The 12,659-nt window shown below is 39.0% G+C and overlaps 1 protein-coding gene across 1 annotated transcript; it reads right to left on the reverse strand.

The window, feature by feature from the left end:
• Positions 1 to 444: 444 nt before the first annotated feature.
• On the reverse strand, positions 445 to 12,583 carry SRD5A1 (steroid 5 alpha-reductase 1). The gene is made up of 5 exons (XM_064429055.1): positions 12,204 to 12,583; positions 10,074 to 10,240; positions 6,154 to 6,255; positions 3,901 to 4,051; positions 445 to 1,777 (listed from the first exon to the last, which is right to left on the reverse strand). The coding sequence occupies exons 1-5, from the start codon at positions 12,527 to 12,529 to the stop codon at positions 1,711 to 1,713; spliced, it is 813 nt and encodes a 270-aa protein (XP_064285125.1). The 5' UTR covers positions 12,530 to 12,583; the 3' UTR covers positions 445 to 1,710.
• Positions 12,584 to 12,659: the final 76 nt, after the last annotated feature.

Consider the following 12,659-nt stretch of genomic DNA (forward strand, 5'->3'; position numbering starts at 1 on the left):
CCCCAAAAAAATAATTCACCATAAACTACATAAGTGTTTAAACACCTTGGGTAGATAGTGCTTTTTGAATCTGATTTTTTTTTCTATTAAAAAGAGATTTTGATAGGTGGATGAATTAGACAAGAAGATTTTAAAAAATGCTGCAGAGATAACAGGATTTAGAAATATCCTGATAGGTAAGACTAAGATTCTAAAATTATCTTCAGAATATGCTTTAAGTGAACTATTGAACTTTCATTGTAAAATAACTCCATTTTAGCATTGAGGAGTAAATCAAACTCTTCACCATCCTCTCTCTCCAGCAAGCATCGTGACTGCTCATCAAAACAAATCTTACTGCAATGCCCTACTGGAAAACTTAGCATCTGGCAAAATTACGTTACTAATTTGTTTTGAAGAACATAACCCAACATAGATGTGCAAACAGAGCAGATGACACTTGGCAAAAGTTTGAATTCCATTTATTTTCAAATTATATTAGCAGCAGAGTTTTGGGGTTTTGTGGAAAGTTTTTTTTAGTTAGTGTTCATTTGTTTGTTTTTAAAGTTTTTTTTACTTATTAGAATTTGGTTGTTCACTTGGGGGCTTTGTCAGATTGTTTGTGGTTTTTTTTTAGTTTTCCCTTGAGGTTTTGGGTTTTTTTTTTTTTTTTTTTTTTTTTTTTAGTGTCAGCAATTCTAAAAGATTCCCTATTATTACAATCATGCAAAAGACACAGATAACTTGAAAATCTGTATGCTTGGGATCCCATCATGTTCTTGAAACCATTCTGGAGTCCTTTGTGAACAAAAGGTTGGGGTATGAGAACGGACACAAAGCTCCAGAATTTTAGAATATAAAATCATCTAGAATGTTAGCAACAGAAGAAGGAAGACACTTGATTTTTTTAAAAAAAGTATAGTAAGAAAAATTTTTTAAATCTCAAGTTATTTTTTATAAATTAAGTTAGAAAACATTACACAATTGTTAACAATGCTAGATTGGCCTAAGTATCCTAAGTAGACTTCCAAAACCAGTTTAGAGTGAGAAAACACACATTGCATATTGAGATAGCTATCAATTTTAAGAGGTAGATGACAATATTAATCTATTAGCAGTATAACTTTTATGCAAATACCATTAGATTGTCTGTACAGTGTCCCTATATTTGTAAGAGTGCAAAGAGAAGGAAAAACACTGCCTCTCATCTAAAAGCAACTGCATTCATCTAATTCCTTGGTCCACATCACCAGCTCTTCTGGAAATGCAGGTGGGGAGAATTTCAAGGATTAGTAAGGCAAGGAAAAAAAATAAAATCAACCCTATTTGTGTATGTAGACAAAACACACCATCCAGACTGCAGTGAGGGTGGCTGAGCTCACAGCACAATCCTCAGGACAGCTTGGCTACATTGAGTGGAAACAGCAGAAGCCCTCACATGCAGAAAGAAGCATCAGAAGTTGTGCACAGTACTTCCCATGATGCCAATTCAGACTCATTGCCTAATGTATTTATGAAGGTGCTTCACTGCTGGAAAAGCATTTCTGTTCCTATTCACCCTGTCCCATCAGATTTCTGGTTTACCATTAAGAGGAAAAAACAGTAAGTAATAGCAGCACTGATGGAAAGGCTTTGTCACAGTGACGATCCCAGTGTGTTGCTAACTTGCCAGCATCTGTAAAATGTTGGCTGTTACTAAAAGCATCCATCTCAAAGTGTTAAAAGCACAGCTCAGTACAAAAATGGGATGACAATTTTTCTGTCCTTTGGATAGTCTTCAAATTTCTCAAGGTACCATCTGAAAAACAAAGAAAAATCTGATGGGTATTGAATCTTCAAAACACTGCTGAGGAAACGAATAATTGTGCAAGGTGTTTAATTTAATCCATACATGTTTTTGTCTAAAAAAAAAAGCCTTTATAACCTACTCTGGATGGAAAAATGGCATTTACTGCACTCATCCTAATGACATCTAATCACCAAATATAACAAAACTAAGTTACAGGTGCCAGCAATGGGAAATGAAATCAACAGATGTGGTGAGATATGTCAGGAAAGGAATAACCCATTCTTTCAAAATGTATGGTGTTACACATACTGAATATTTAAACATTAAAATTAGAAGGAGAAAAAATAAAATCAAAAACATGCCATTGCATAATGACTTCATGTGGAAGCAAGGGATACTTTACACACTGGAATGAGAGTCTCATTCTGCACAGAAGTGTCTTTGGCTGCAGTTAGAATTTGGGTAATCAAACATGATGAACATTGCACTTGCCTTATTGCTAATACTCTCAAAGGCCAACACTGTTTTCAAATCCAGACAATTAAATAAATGCAGAGCACTATCAGATATTATTTGTGTTTTCACCTTTCATAACAAGCATGTTTATGCCCATTTTTGAATATTTACTTTGCTTCTCTGAAATGAAAAAACAAAGTTCACCTGGGCTCCTCGAAAGTGCAGATATTCATAATATTAATAGCTAACTGCAAGATCAAAGCTGGAATAAACAGAAAAAAACATGCAATGCACGATAACCTGCATCTAGGGAATACAATTATTACTCTGTTTACCCATTTCAGTCATTTATTCTAAGTTTTTTTAAATAAACAAACTATACTAACATGTTTCTTCACTTACATAGATTTGCTGGTTTTAGTTGCTTGGGGATTTTTTCCTATACCCCTATTCCACTTTCATGCATTTTTCTTTTAGTGTAAAAAACTCCCTTTAACAACATTTAGCTTTTCTTGATGTTCTAAGAGTGCCATCAAGGCAAGATTGATGGAAACCGACCATGGAATTTGAGTCTGAAGAAGGTAATATACAAGGAGAAGCAGGAGAACCTGTCCTTGCTTCATCTGGCAAGGAGGAGACACTGAGAACTCAATTGGATGAGGCCTGGGCAACTGGGCAGAGCCCTGTGGTTTGCCACACACCAGCTGACTGGACAACCTTCAAATGCTCCTTCCAACTCAAGATACTCTGCAATTCTGGTCACTAATAGCAGGTGATAAAACAGGAAGAGACAGTAAAAGGCAACAGGTTTGGAAGGCTCAAGTTGGGCAGTGGAAGAAACTTGTTCACTGGGAGGGTGTTACAGACCCAGAACATCCTACAAACAAGGGACAGGAAAACCTCTTTTTGGAGGTTTGTAGGACTCCATTAGACATAGACATAGCTGCCCGCACAGATGGTCAGTATATTTTTTCAACCTGTTTCCTCCTTAAATTCATGTTTATTTCCTCTTATGCCACTAAGTTTTAACGTGACAATCAAAGCAGGAAGCTGAAAATTACCAAAATAAAATTAACAGGTTCAAATTCTTTTAAAAGTATGCTATTCTTTAATGAGAATCTTTTCAGGAAAGATGTCTCTCCAAACTATGGTCCTTCTTGTTAGCACACTATAAATACAGTACATGAACAGTCAGAATGTTTAGAGTAGAGACTTCATTAAATATCATCTATCAGAACTGTTTCCATAATGTCCATACAATTGATTATAGACAATATGATAACGACATGACTATAAAGTGTGCCTGTTAAAGACAGCTTGGGTGATTTTCAAGAATTTATATATTAGAGAAACAAGTTTGAGAAGAGAAACTAAGTATTTGATTAATTAAGACAATATTGCTAAACTTGTCTATGATCTTTAGAGATCCAGGATGAACTATCTTCATTTAAACATTATTTTGACCACCTCCTTGTACTGTGTTTATGCTCTGTACTTTTCTGCTGAAATTCTGCAGTACTTAAATCTTCTCAGAGTATTCTCATATTCTGCCCTACAGCAGCATTCTCTTTCATAAGACTTGTTCTGCAACATCCCTGTAGGATGAGGCATAATTTGTGAAATGGAAATGCAGTGTGGCATAGAGACAACAGAACTGACAAGGCAGGAACACTTACTTGTGGTGTTGTCTTGCCCTTGAACCCAGGATGAAGAGAGTACACAATGCAAATGCAAAGCTTTCAATGGTGCAGCAGGCAAGGGCAAACCCAAACCATTCCAGGATCTCCCCAAAAAAGTTGGCTCCACTGACATACTCAAACATTCCTCCTGAAAGCAGGACAGAGTTACTTCAAAATACCTTAGTAAAGATGTACAATGTTACCTTTCCCGTACACCAAGGAGCTATATCACCAGTCTCTATTTGATCTTTAAAGGCAGTGGAGACTGTTTTTCAGATCAACCCGTAATGTGAAGAACCACCTCAGACCTCATTCTACAACAGACCTTTTGTAGTTCCTCTTTAAATAAAGAAAAGCAAATTAACTAGCATCAGAAGCAAGTACATGCCTTTGTGAATAATTACTTACTACATGTTCTTTGATCATACACTAAAACTTTTAAAAAATATGTAGAAATAGAAGACATACTCCCCGTGAGTCCCAGAAGATACTCATAGGGTTAGTTAGCCTACAATTCTTTCATTTCTTTAAGTATTTAGAAAATAAGTTAATTATGAACAATACTATTATTATGAAGTTCCAAATTTATGCTCTAGCATACAAAGTTATTGCACTTTTGTTCCCATTCTTCATCAGATCTGCTGTTTCAGCCTCTACACTCAGAGAAAATTGACAATCTGTGTTAAATCAATTGTATAGACAATTGTGCATAAACAATTGGTACTCAGCTGCTGGGAATTTTATAAATTAAGAATTTCACCTAATTCCAAAGTCAGTGTACAAATGGATAACATCTCACTATGTGCTTTACCAGTGGGACTAAACAAACAAGTATTTGGCAAATGTAATAAAGGACCTTGCTCTAATTACACTACTTTTGTGACAAAAGAAAAGTGACATTCTAGCACTTAAACTGGATATGCAACATCAAAAAGACCAGCTCCTCCTGATCTTACAGCAAATAACATTTCCTTCAGAAACTTTTTGTACACTCAACACATTATAGTATGTTCATACTAACTTTTCACATGAGCACTTAAATTTACATCCATTAAAATTACAATTATTTTCACCGTCTTGGTGAAAAATAACATGCCTTATATATCTTAGTTATTACAGTTTTATTTTAAAAATTAACAACCAAGAAAAAGCAACAACTAAGAAAAAAAAATGTAGCAGGATAACAGAATTCAGAGGTAGTATTCTTTCTGCTCTTAGTGAGTGTAATGTACCCAGAAGAGTGCCTGTTCCCAAAAGTGATAATAAACCTTAACATTTCAATATAGGCTCCATAAGAAAGCCTTTCATATTCTCCATTTTCCCATGAAGGCCAGAACTTCTAATGCCAAATTCATTTGAACTTCTGTCCTCCTTTCCCTACGTTTCCCTTTTCTAAATTGTTGCTATTCTCCAATTACTTTAGGAACCTCCCTCTTATATCAGACATGAGATGGGTCACATGCTGAGCGCTTTCTTCATTCCCCTGCTGCCCCCACACTGAGTGAATAATTTAGGTCTTTCTTCTCCACCCACCTGCTGATTCTCTGAAAGTTGGGCAGTGCTGTTACATTTTTACCCCTTTTTAAAAATATAGTCAATGTTGGTCAAGAAACCCAAAGTTCTGCACAAGCCAAGTGATATAATGAAACAGATTCTTTACAATACTTGGCTCAAGAGGAAAAAAAATGTTTCTCAAACTATAAAATCACTTACTGTGGCAGAAAACAAAATGCTATTTCCAGTTGCCTCTTATATAATAAAATACTATCTCCTCTAAAATACACCAAGCTTTAGAAGGCCATGTTCACACAGAATCATTTTAGACTGGAAGGGATCTCTTGAGAATCTTGTTCAACCTCCACTGCTGAAGCAGGATCAGCCAGAACAGGTTGTTCAGGACTATGCCCAGTCTGGTTTTGAATCTCCCTCCAATCTCTCCAAGCAACCGGCTCCACACCTGTTTGTTTGACCATCCTCCCAGCCCAAAAAGAAAAAAAAAAATTTAAAAATTCAGATATAATTTTATATGCTTGAATTTTGTGTCCACTGCCTCTGGTCCTGTCTCACCACTAAGGAGAGTCTGGTTTTCTGTTCTTCATAATATATAAACTTTGGTAAGATCCCCCTTTCCTTCTCTTTGACCCTTTCAGCCTCCTCTTTTCCAGTCTAAAGAGTCCAAGCTCTCTCCACCTATTCTTATATAAGAGATACTTCCTTTTGTTGTATTAATTTCTGTATCATTTTACTTACCTCTTGGTATCTTGTAACCAGTTTCCCCTGGTTTCCTCAGATTTCTGAGAATATGATCAGAATGAATATTGATGGCCATGCCAATCAACCATCCTAAAAAACCTGAAGAGAAATATTGAAAACACTATATTTAGTGCACTGTGTATGTTCAGAAAACAAACTACAGTCCAATATCACATTAGGCATATTGCCTCAAAGCAGTAGTAATGTAAGCAGCATAAACAGTTTTGGTGACATCCTGCACGGTCCCAGTCCCACACTGCTCTTCAATCAGTAGAGCTCATAGTATCAACACCTCCCTAGATGGGAAATAGTCTGTAAAAATGAAGTTTATTCTTATGTTGCTAGACATATATAAATGTACGTATGTGCATATATGCAGATGTAATGTGTATGTTTCCCTAACTTCAACATGGAAAAAGAAATACACTAAAATTTTACACACTGAAAGAAACAACTTTTAATCTTCCCAGAGGGACAATCTTAGTCCCACTCTCCTTTGACTATTTTTCTGATAGCATATCAGAATCTACCCAACAGATTTTTGTGCAATAAAAGGAATACAACTGTGAAGAAGTTAACGTACCATTTACTCGTGCCATTCAGCAAAATGGTTTAGCCATTTATTACAGCTTTTCACAGAAACTGAGATTGTTGTCACATTCTGCATGCTTATGTTGCCATGAGGGTGGGATAAATCAAAAGGAATTTAGGATTGAAATTCATTATTTTTATCCCTTGGCAACATGTTACCTATGTTATCTTCCCTTGAAGGCAGCATTTCCTGCTGATAAGGAACAGATAAGGTCTGTGTTTTGAGGTTAACCAGTGCCTCATCTCAGATTCTGTGATTAGTTTTTCCAACAAGACACAATCATCTGGAGCATCCAGATACCTATCAATATTAGGAGAGACACTGGTAACCCACATCCCTTGCCTACAAGATTACATCCAGCTTTGGACAATGCATACACGCCCTTCAGGTTTGATGTGTGAAGAGAACAGAGGTGACACGTGTGCTTAATTACCTGGTTGCCAGATAAAAAGCTTCATGCAATAGTTGAGGTGTAACCTGCACCTTGTGAGTTACAGGTGCTGTTCTGCTTTGCAGAGCTGCTACTAAAAAAGTGTCTTGATGCACAAAACAGTCAGCCATCAACATTTGAAGGAAGTAGTTGAGTAGGGACTTAAAGGAGTAAGAAAAGACATGGCATATTGCAAAGGGTTTGAAGAAGCTAAAGCAAGCAAAGGAAGAAAGGAGTTTCCAACTAAAAGTGCAGATAGATTAAGAAAGGACACAAGAGTGAGGCACGGAGGTGTTGGTATCCTGTTGTTGCAGTCACCACTTCAGGGTATCACCAGCTCTCTTGGTAAGTTCACAAGCTCTTTATTGGCGTACGGGTGTAAGGTTCATGCTGAAAGATTATGACTTTGTTTGCAAGCTCATGGTTCTGCATTTGAAGCAGAACATTCCTGTTACCTCTGAAAACACAAAAGTTCACTGCTCTGAACTAAACCTACACACCGTCCAGAGAAACCATGAGGAAATCACATTAAAACAACATTCCTGCTCCAAATAAATTGCTGCTGTAGATATAAATTATTGTGTTCCGCAAAACAGACAAAGGTTCCACAGTCAGAGAAAACATCACTTGTTTGAAACTTCTCACCATGATAGTTAATCAGTCTGACTTCTCCAAACTTCTGTACTCACTGGAAATTTCTCATTTCAGCTTCCAGATTTTGAACCTTGGTTGGCTGCTACTTGTAGACATTAATTTATCTTCCACATTTAACTTCATACAGCTTAAGAAATATCCTATTAATTACCAGGAAATATGCTTTCTTGCTGTAGTTATTTTCTAATATTCCAGTAATTTTTTTAGTAATTTTAAACAGAAACTTAAAGACACTGTCATATATTTTTTAAGTACTAGAAAACAATAGTCCAGTTGTTCAGGGAGTACCCAGTGTACAATACTTCATTTTGGCATTTGCTTTGACCAAAGTCATAAGCATAAACTGCAGGTATTTGGAGGTTCCCAGCTGGGATGAATATCAAATAGCAATTTATAATTGCTAAGATCCAATTATGTTGGCATGAACGACAAAACAAAAAATTCCAAAAGATATTCTAATTACAGGAATAAAAAAAGAAAAATAAAGTCTTCAGTTTAGCTGTTTAATGGGTATGCCAAATTTTATCTCAAGATTTGTTGGAATTACAATCTTAAAAAATCAGCAGTGGTCACACTATTAAAGTGGTTGATGTGTATACCAGGAATCTTCACTTCCTTAATTATCAGGATAACTTTTTAAAGCACTATATTGACTAACAATAGTCACCAGAGCAACATTTCACTTATGTTTAGTGGTACTAGAAATATATATAAGCATGTATTTCAAACTGGTATTATTTGGGAAAAAAGCAAACAAACAAAACCACAAACCAAACTAATTCATGCACAGAAGTATTCATAATCGAAGGCAGATGAATTGTCATTTATACATTTGAATCTTTCAGAAATCCTTGAAAATTAAAAAAAAAACTAAAAAAAAAACAAACCACCCAAAAGAACCCAAGGAAACTTGAGCAATAAGTGTTATTAACTTGATTTTTTTAAAAGATATTTGATTAAGGAGGAACTGACTTATGACTCCTTAACCATGATACATTCACAGCACTGTATTGAGATATCTTTCAACCAAGGTACTGAAAAAAAAAGCCTGCCTGACTTCAGTCTTCAACAGTTTTGATCAACAATCTTTTAATTTTTTTTTCTGGATCCTGATTTAAGGAAAATGGAAATTTTAAATGGCCAAGAAAATGTCAAATATATTCTAGTGTCCTCTGAAGTCATTCCCTTGTACCTCAGTTTCTCTATTTTTAGCACACAAACAGAACTGCCTCTGAACCTTGGCAAGAGAATCTACTTATATTGAAATTTCTTCAACCTTATATTCATGACAGCATGCAGCACAGTTGTGTGCTTGTGTGCTATTGCCATCCAAATAACTTTTTTTTTTTGTTGTAAAAAGCTTGAGAAATAAAGGAGAAACACTAACTTGCTCTGGCCACAGAATAACAAAAAGAAGGGTACTGACTCCGATCAAGGATCTACACAGTCCACTACTCTGCCTTTGACTGATGAGGCAAAATATTCTGGTTTACCTTCAGATGAAAATGATCTTTCTGTAAAGATTTCAATAGGAAATTATACTATCATTTTGACAGTAGGCAAAAGTAGATGTCTAGGAAACAAAAAAATTGAGTAAATAAAATACTTTGTCGCTGATACTTACACAGTCTTTTAATCATAGCCCTGGCTTCGAGTATAAATGTAACCTCACTTCCCAGTTGGGAGTGAATGATCAACCCCTCCACCCCTTCCTTGTGTGGCCAGTTTTGTCATTTGACAAAGCCACCCCCCAATTACAAGGGCAGCTGAATTGGTGCTGTGTGTATCCACATAGATATCCTGACACCAAGGACTTGTAGCATTTGCCATGGTATGTCAGTGGTTAGCAGCTATCCTTGCTAGATTTTTTACTCCACGAATTCATTACTTTAGTTTTATCTACATGTTAGACAGAAAAGCTTTGCTTCTTCTAAACCTGCATGCTGCTGGCTCCAGGTAGGGCTCCAACCTTCTACAACAAAAAAAAAAAACAAAACATGGCCTGGATTCACCTGGCTGTTAGAGAGTAAAGATGACAATCAGATCATCTAGCACTGCAGAAAGAAGAGTCAGTTCACAGGTTAAAAAAAGGTTAAAAGGCCTCCAGCTACACCAATGAGAAAATTATGAGAAGACTTATAAAACGGCATTGAAGATACTATAAAATCACAATAAAAAATTAAGAGCTATGAAGACAGAGGAAAATTACACCTGATGTTCTCATAGCATGATTTAACTCACCTGTAATGAAGCGTGAGTCGCCCAGCCAGCCTGAAGGGTAAATTGCATAGGTGGTTAAGCTTCGGCCCTGCAAGTACCCGTTGAAAACACAGAACAGAAGGGCTAACACAAAAGTGAAAAACGGCGTTGGTTTTCCTTCACGGATCAGAAGAGGAAAGATGAGTGCCCTGTAGTGAACAAAGAAAAGAAAATTTATTGTATTAACCACAAAAAAAGATAGTTTTGAAGTCCAAACACTGTCCACACTACCCTATTTTACACATTCTCAGCACCAGCCCTTGGTGTCTGTTTGAAAGGATAGCTGCACTTGCTTTAACATCTAAAACATTTTTTTTTTTTGCCTAGTTGGAATTACAAGACCAGTCCTCTCTACCGTATGGCAGAAATTTTGAACTTTGCTTCCAAAGCAATTACTTTGGTGAGAGGAATAAAGACAACTGATATTAAGCACAGTTCATTTTTGTTCCTAAACCCTCAGTTGTATCAAGCTTTCTGAGATGAGCCAGGAAACAAGACTCCTCCACTAAATTCCCCCAGCATTTCCAGGGGGAAAGTCAATCCCCTTTAACTTAACTGACCTCAGTTTCCTCCCTACCCTGTAAGCTAAAACATTAATTGCTTCACCTTGACAGTTTTGGTCTACTCTATGACACCTCTAAAGATGTGACAAACCCACAAATTGCCATTCTATTTGGGAAAGGAATCTTGATTGCTTTTCCTGGGGGATTATGCAAGTAAACAAACTAGCTCCAAACAAGAAGAGCAGGTGAATACTCTGGAGCTCTTTCTTGTGGAACTAGCCAACTCCCAATTGTCTATTGATTTAATTATGATCTATAATGATACAGAAGCAGGATCACTGAAGCCTGAGCATTCTTCACGTGTTTTCCACCTACCCAAGGACCACTACTTCAAAATAACCTTTCCAAAGGAAGACCAACCCTAACAGCTTTCAAAAAAGAGTAATACATTCACTACAGGATTATTTAAAGCATGCAATACTACAACAAACAGAACTAGATAACAGAGATCTCTTCCAGTCTACGTTTACCTACAGAAGAGTCCCTTGGTTTTGACAATAGCAACAAGCAACTGGAAAAAAGAAACTGCAGCACAGCTCACCTTTTTTTGTACAAATCATTGCCTCATATTACTAGTTATTCACTGACATCAGGGATGAGTTAAGATCCCACATAAAAATTAATGTATTTATGCTTAAGAATCGAAAAAGGGGGAGTAAAGACACAATCATAGGTTTTCAAAGGCAGCCTCCAGGCTAATCTTCCCATCGCAAGGCTGTGGAATACACTTGGTCAAAAGCATGAGCTTTTCTCAATATGTACCAGAAAATAACAGATCAGCCACACAACTTGACAAATCTAACCCTCCTGTCTTGGTGACAAATTTACTTGCGGAGTATGACAAGTAGCTACTGTCCATAACTTGAAGGGAACAGCAAGATCACCCCTCGGCTCCAACTCAGCTGCTTTCTCCCAAGTATTTTTACAAAATGCCTGAATACTGCTGACTACTTGGCAACATAGGGCACTCAGCCTCAGCTTTGCCAGTATTTTAATGAATCATTGAATATGCTGAGCTGGAGGAAACACACAAGACTCATCCAGTCCAACTCCTGCAACAAACGCTATGTTGAAAGACAACGCTGAACAATATAATTAGAAAACAGCAATTGTTTAGCAACATCAAGATTATCTCAGTACACGCTGCTGAACTTTCCTTGTAACACAGTGACCTTAAGACGGTCTGGTCAATCCCCTGCAGAAGCGGCAGGCACAGCAGCAGCAGCAGCAGCATTAGCCAGGGATGGAGCGGCGCGCTGCGGGAGCGCCCGGCGCTCCGCTCGCACGCCGGAGCATCGCAGTGCGCGCAAGGCAGCCCGCACCGCACCGGCCATTCACCCGGCTGCCCTAACACCGCGGGGCACATCCTAGCGCGGCGAAGCCCAAGAGACGTCAGTGACTGCTGTATTAAGTAACAAACGCTAATTAACAGACCCTCAACCCCTTCGGTCGGGAAGCAGCAAGTAGGTATCTCCGTGAAGACCGCTCCCTTCTCCTGCCCCAGCACGGCAGGGAGTCCCCGCCAGCCGCCCCAGCCCCGGCCCCGCACCTGTGCGCGTAGTGCAGGAGGAAGCAGCCCAGCAGGACGCGGTTGGGCCGGGCGGCCGCGACCGCCCCGCCACAGGCAGCCAGCCCGAGCGGGACGAGGAGGGAGGGCAGCTCCTGCAGCGCCCAGGCGGGGCGGGCGGGCAGCAGCCAGCCGAAGCGCCGCGAGGAGTACCGGCCGTAGGGCATGGGGATGAAGCAGAGCAGCAGGGCGGAGGCGGCGCCCATCGCCATCAGCCCGTAGGAGAAGAGCTCCATCAGCCGCCGCTCCTCGGGGCCCTCGGCCCGGCGCCACAGCGCGCACACGCCGCCATCGCCGGCAGAGCCCATCGCGCTCCGCCGCCTCGGTTCATCTGGCACCGCCAGTGGCCGCCGGGGGCGTGCCCGCCGCCGCCCCGCCCGCTGTGGGAGGGGCCGGGCCGGGCCGGGCCGGGCCGGGCGCTCGGGAAGTTCCGCCGGG

Source organism: Passer domesticus, chromosome 1 (genome assembly GCF_036417665.1).
Source record: "Passer domesticus isolate bPasDom1 chromosome 1, bPasDom1.hap1, whole genome shotgun sequence".
NCBI classification, from domain to species: domain Eukaryota; kingdom Metazoa; phylum Chordata; class Aves; order Passeriformes; family Passeridae; genus Passer; species Passer domesticus.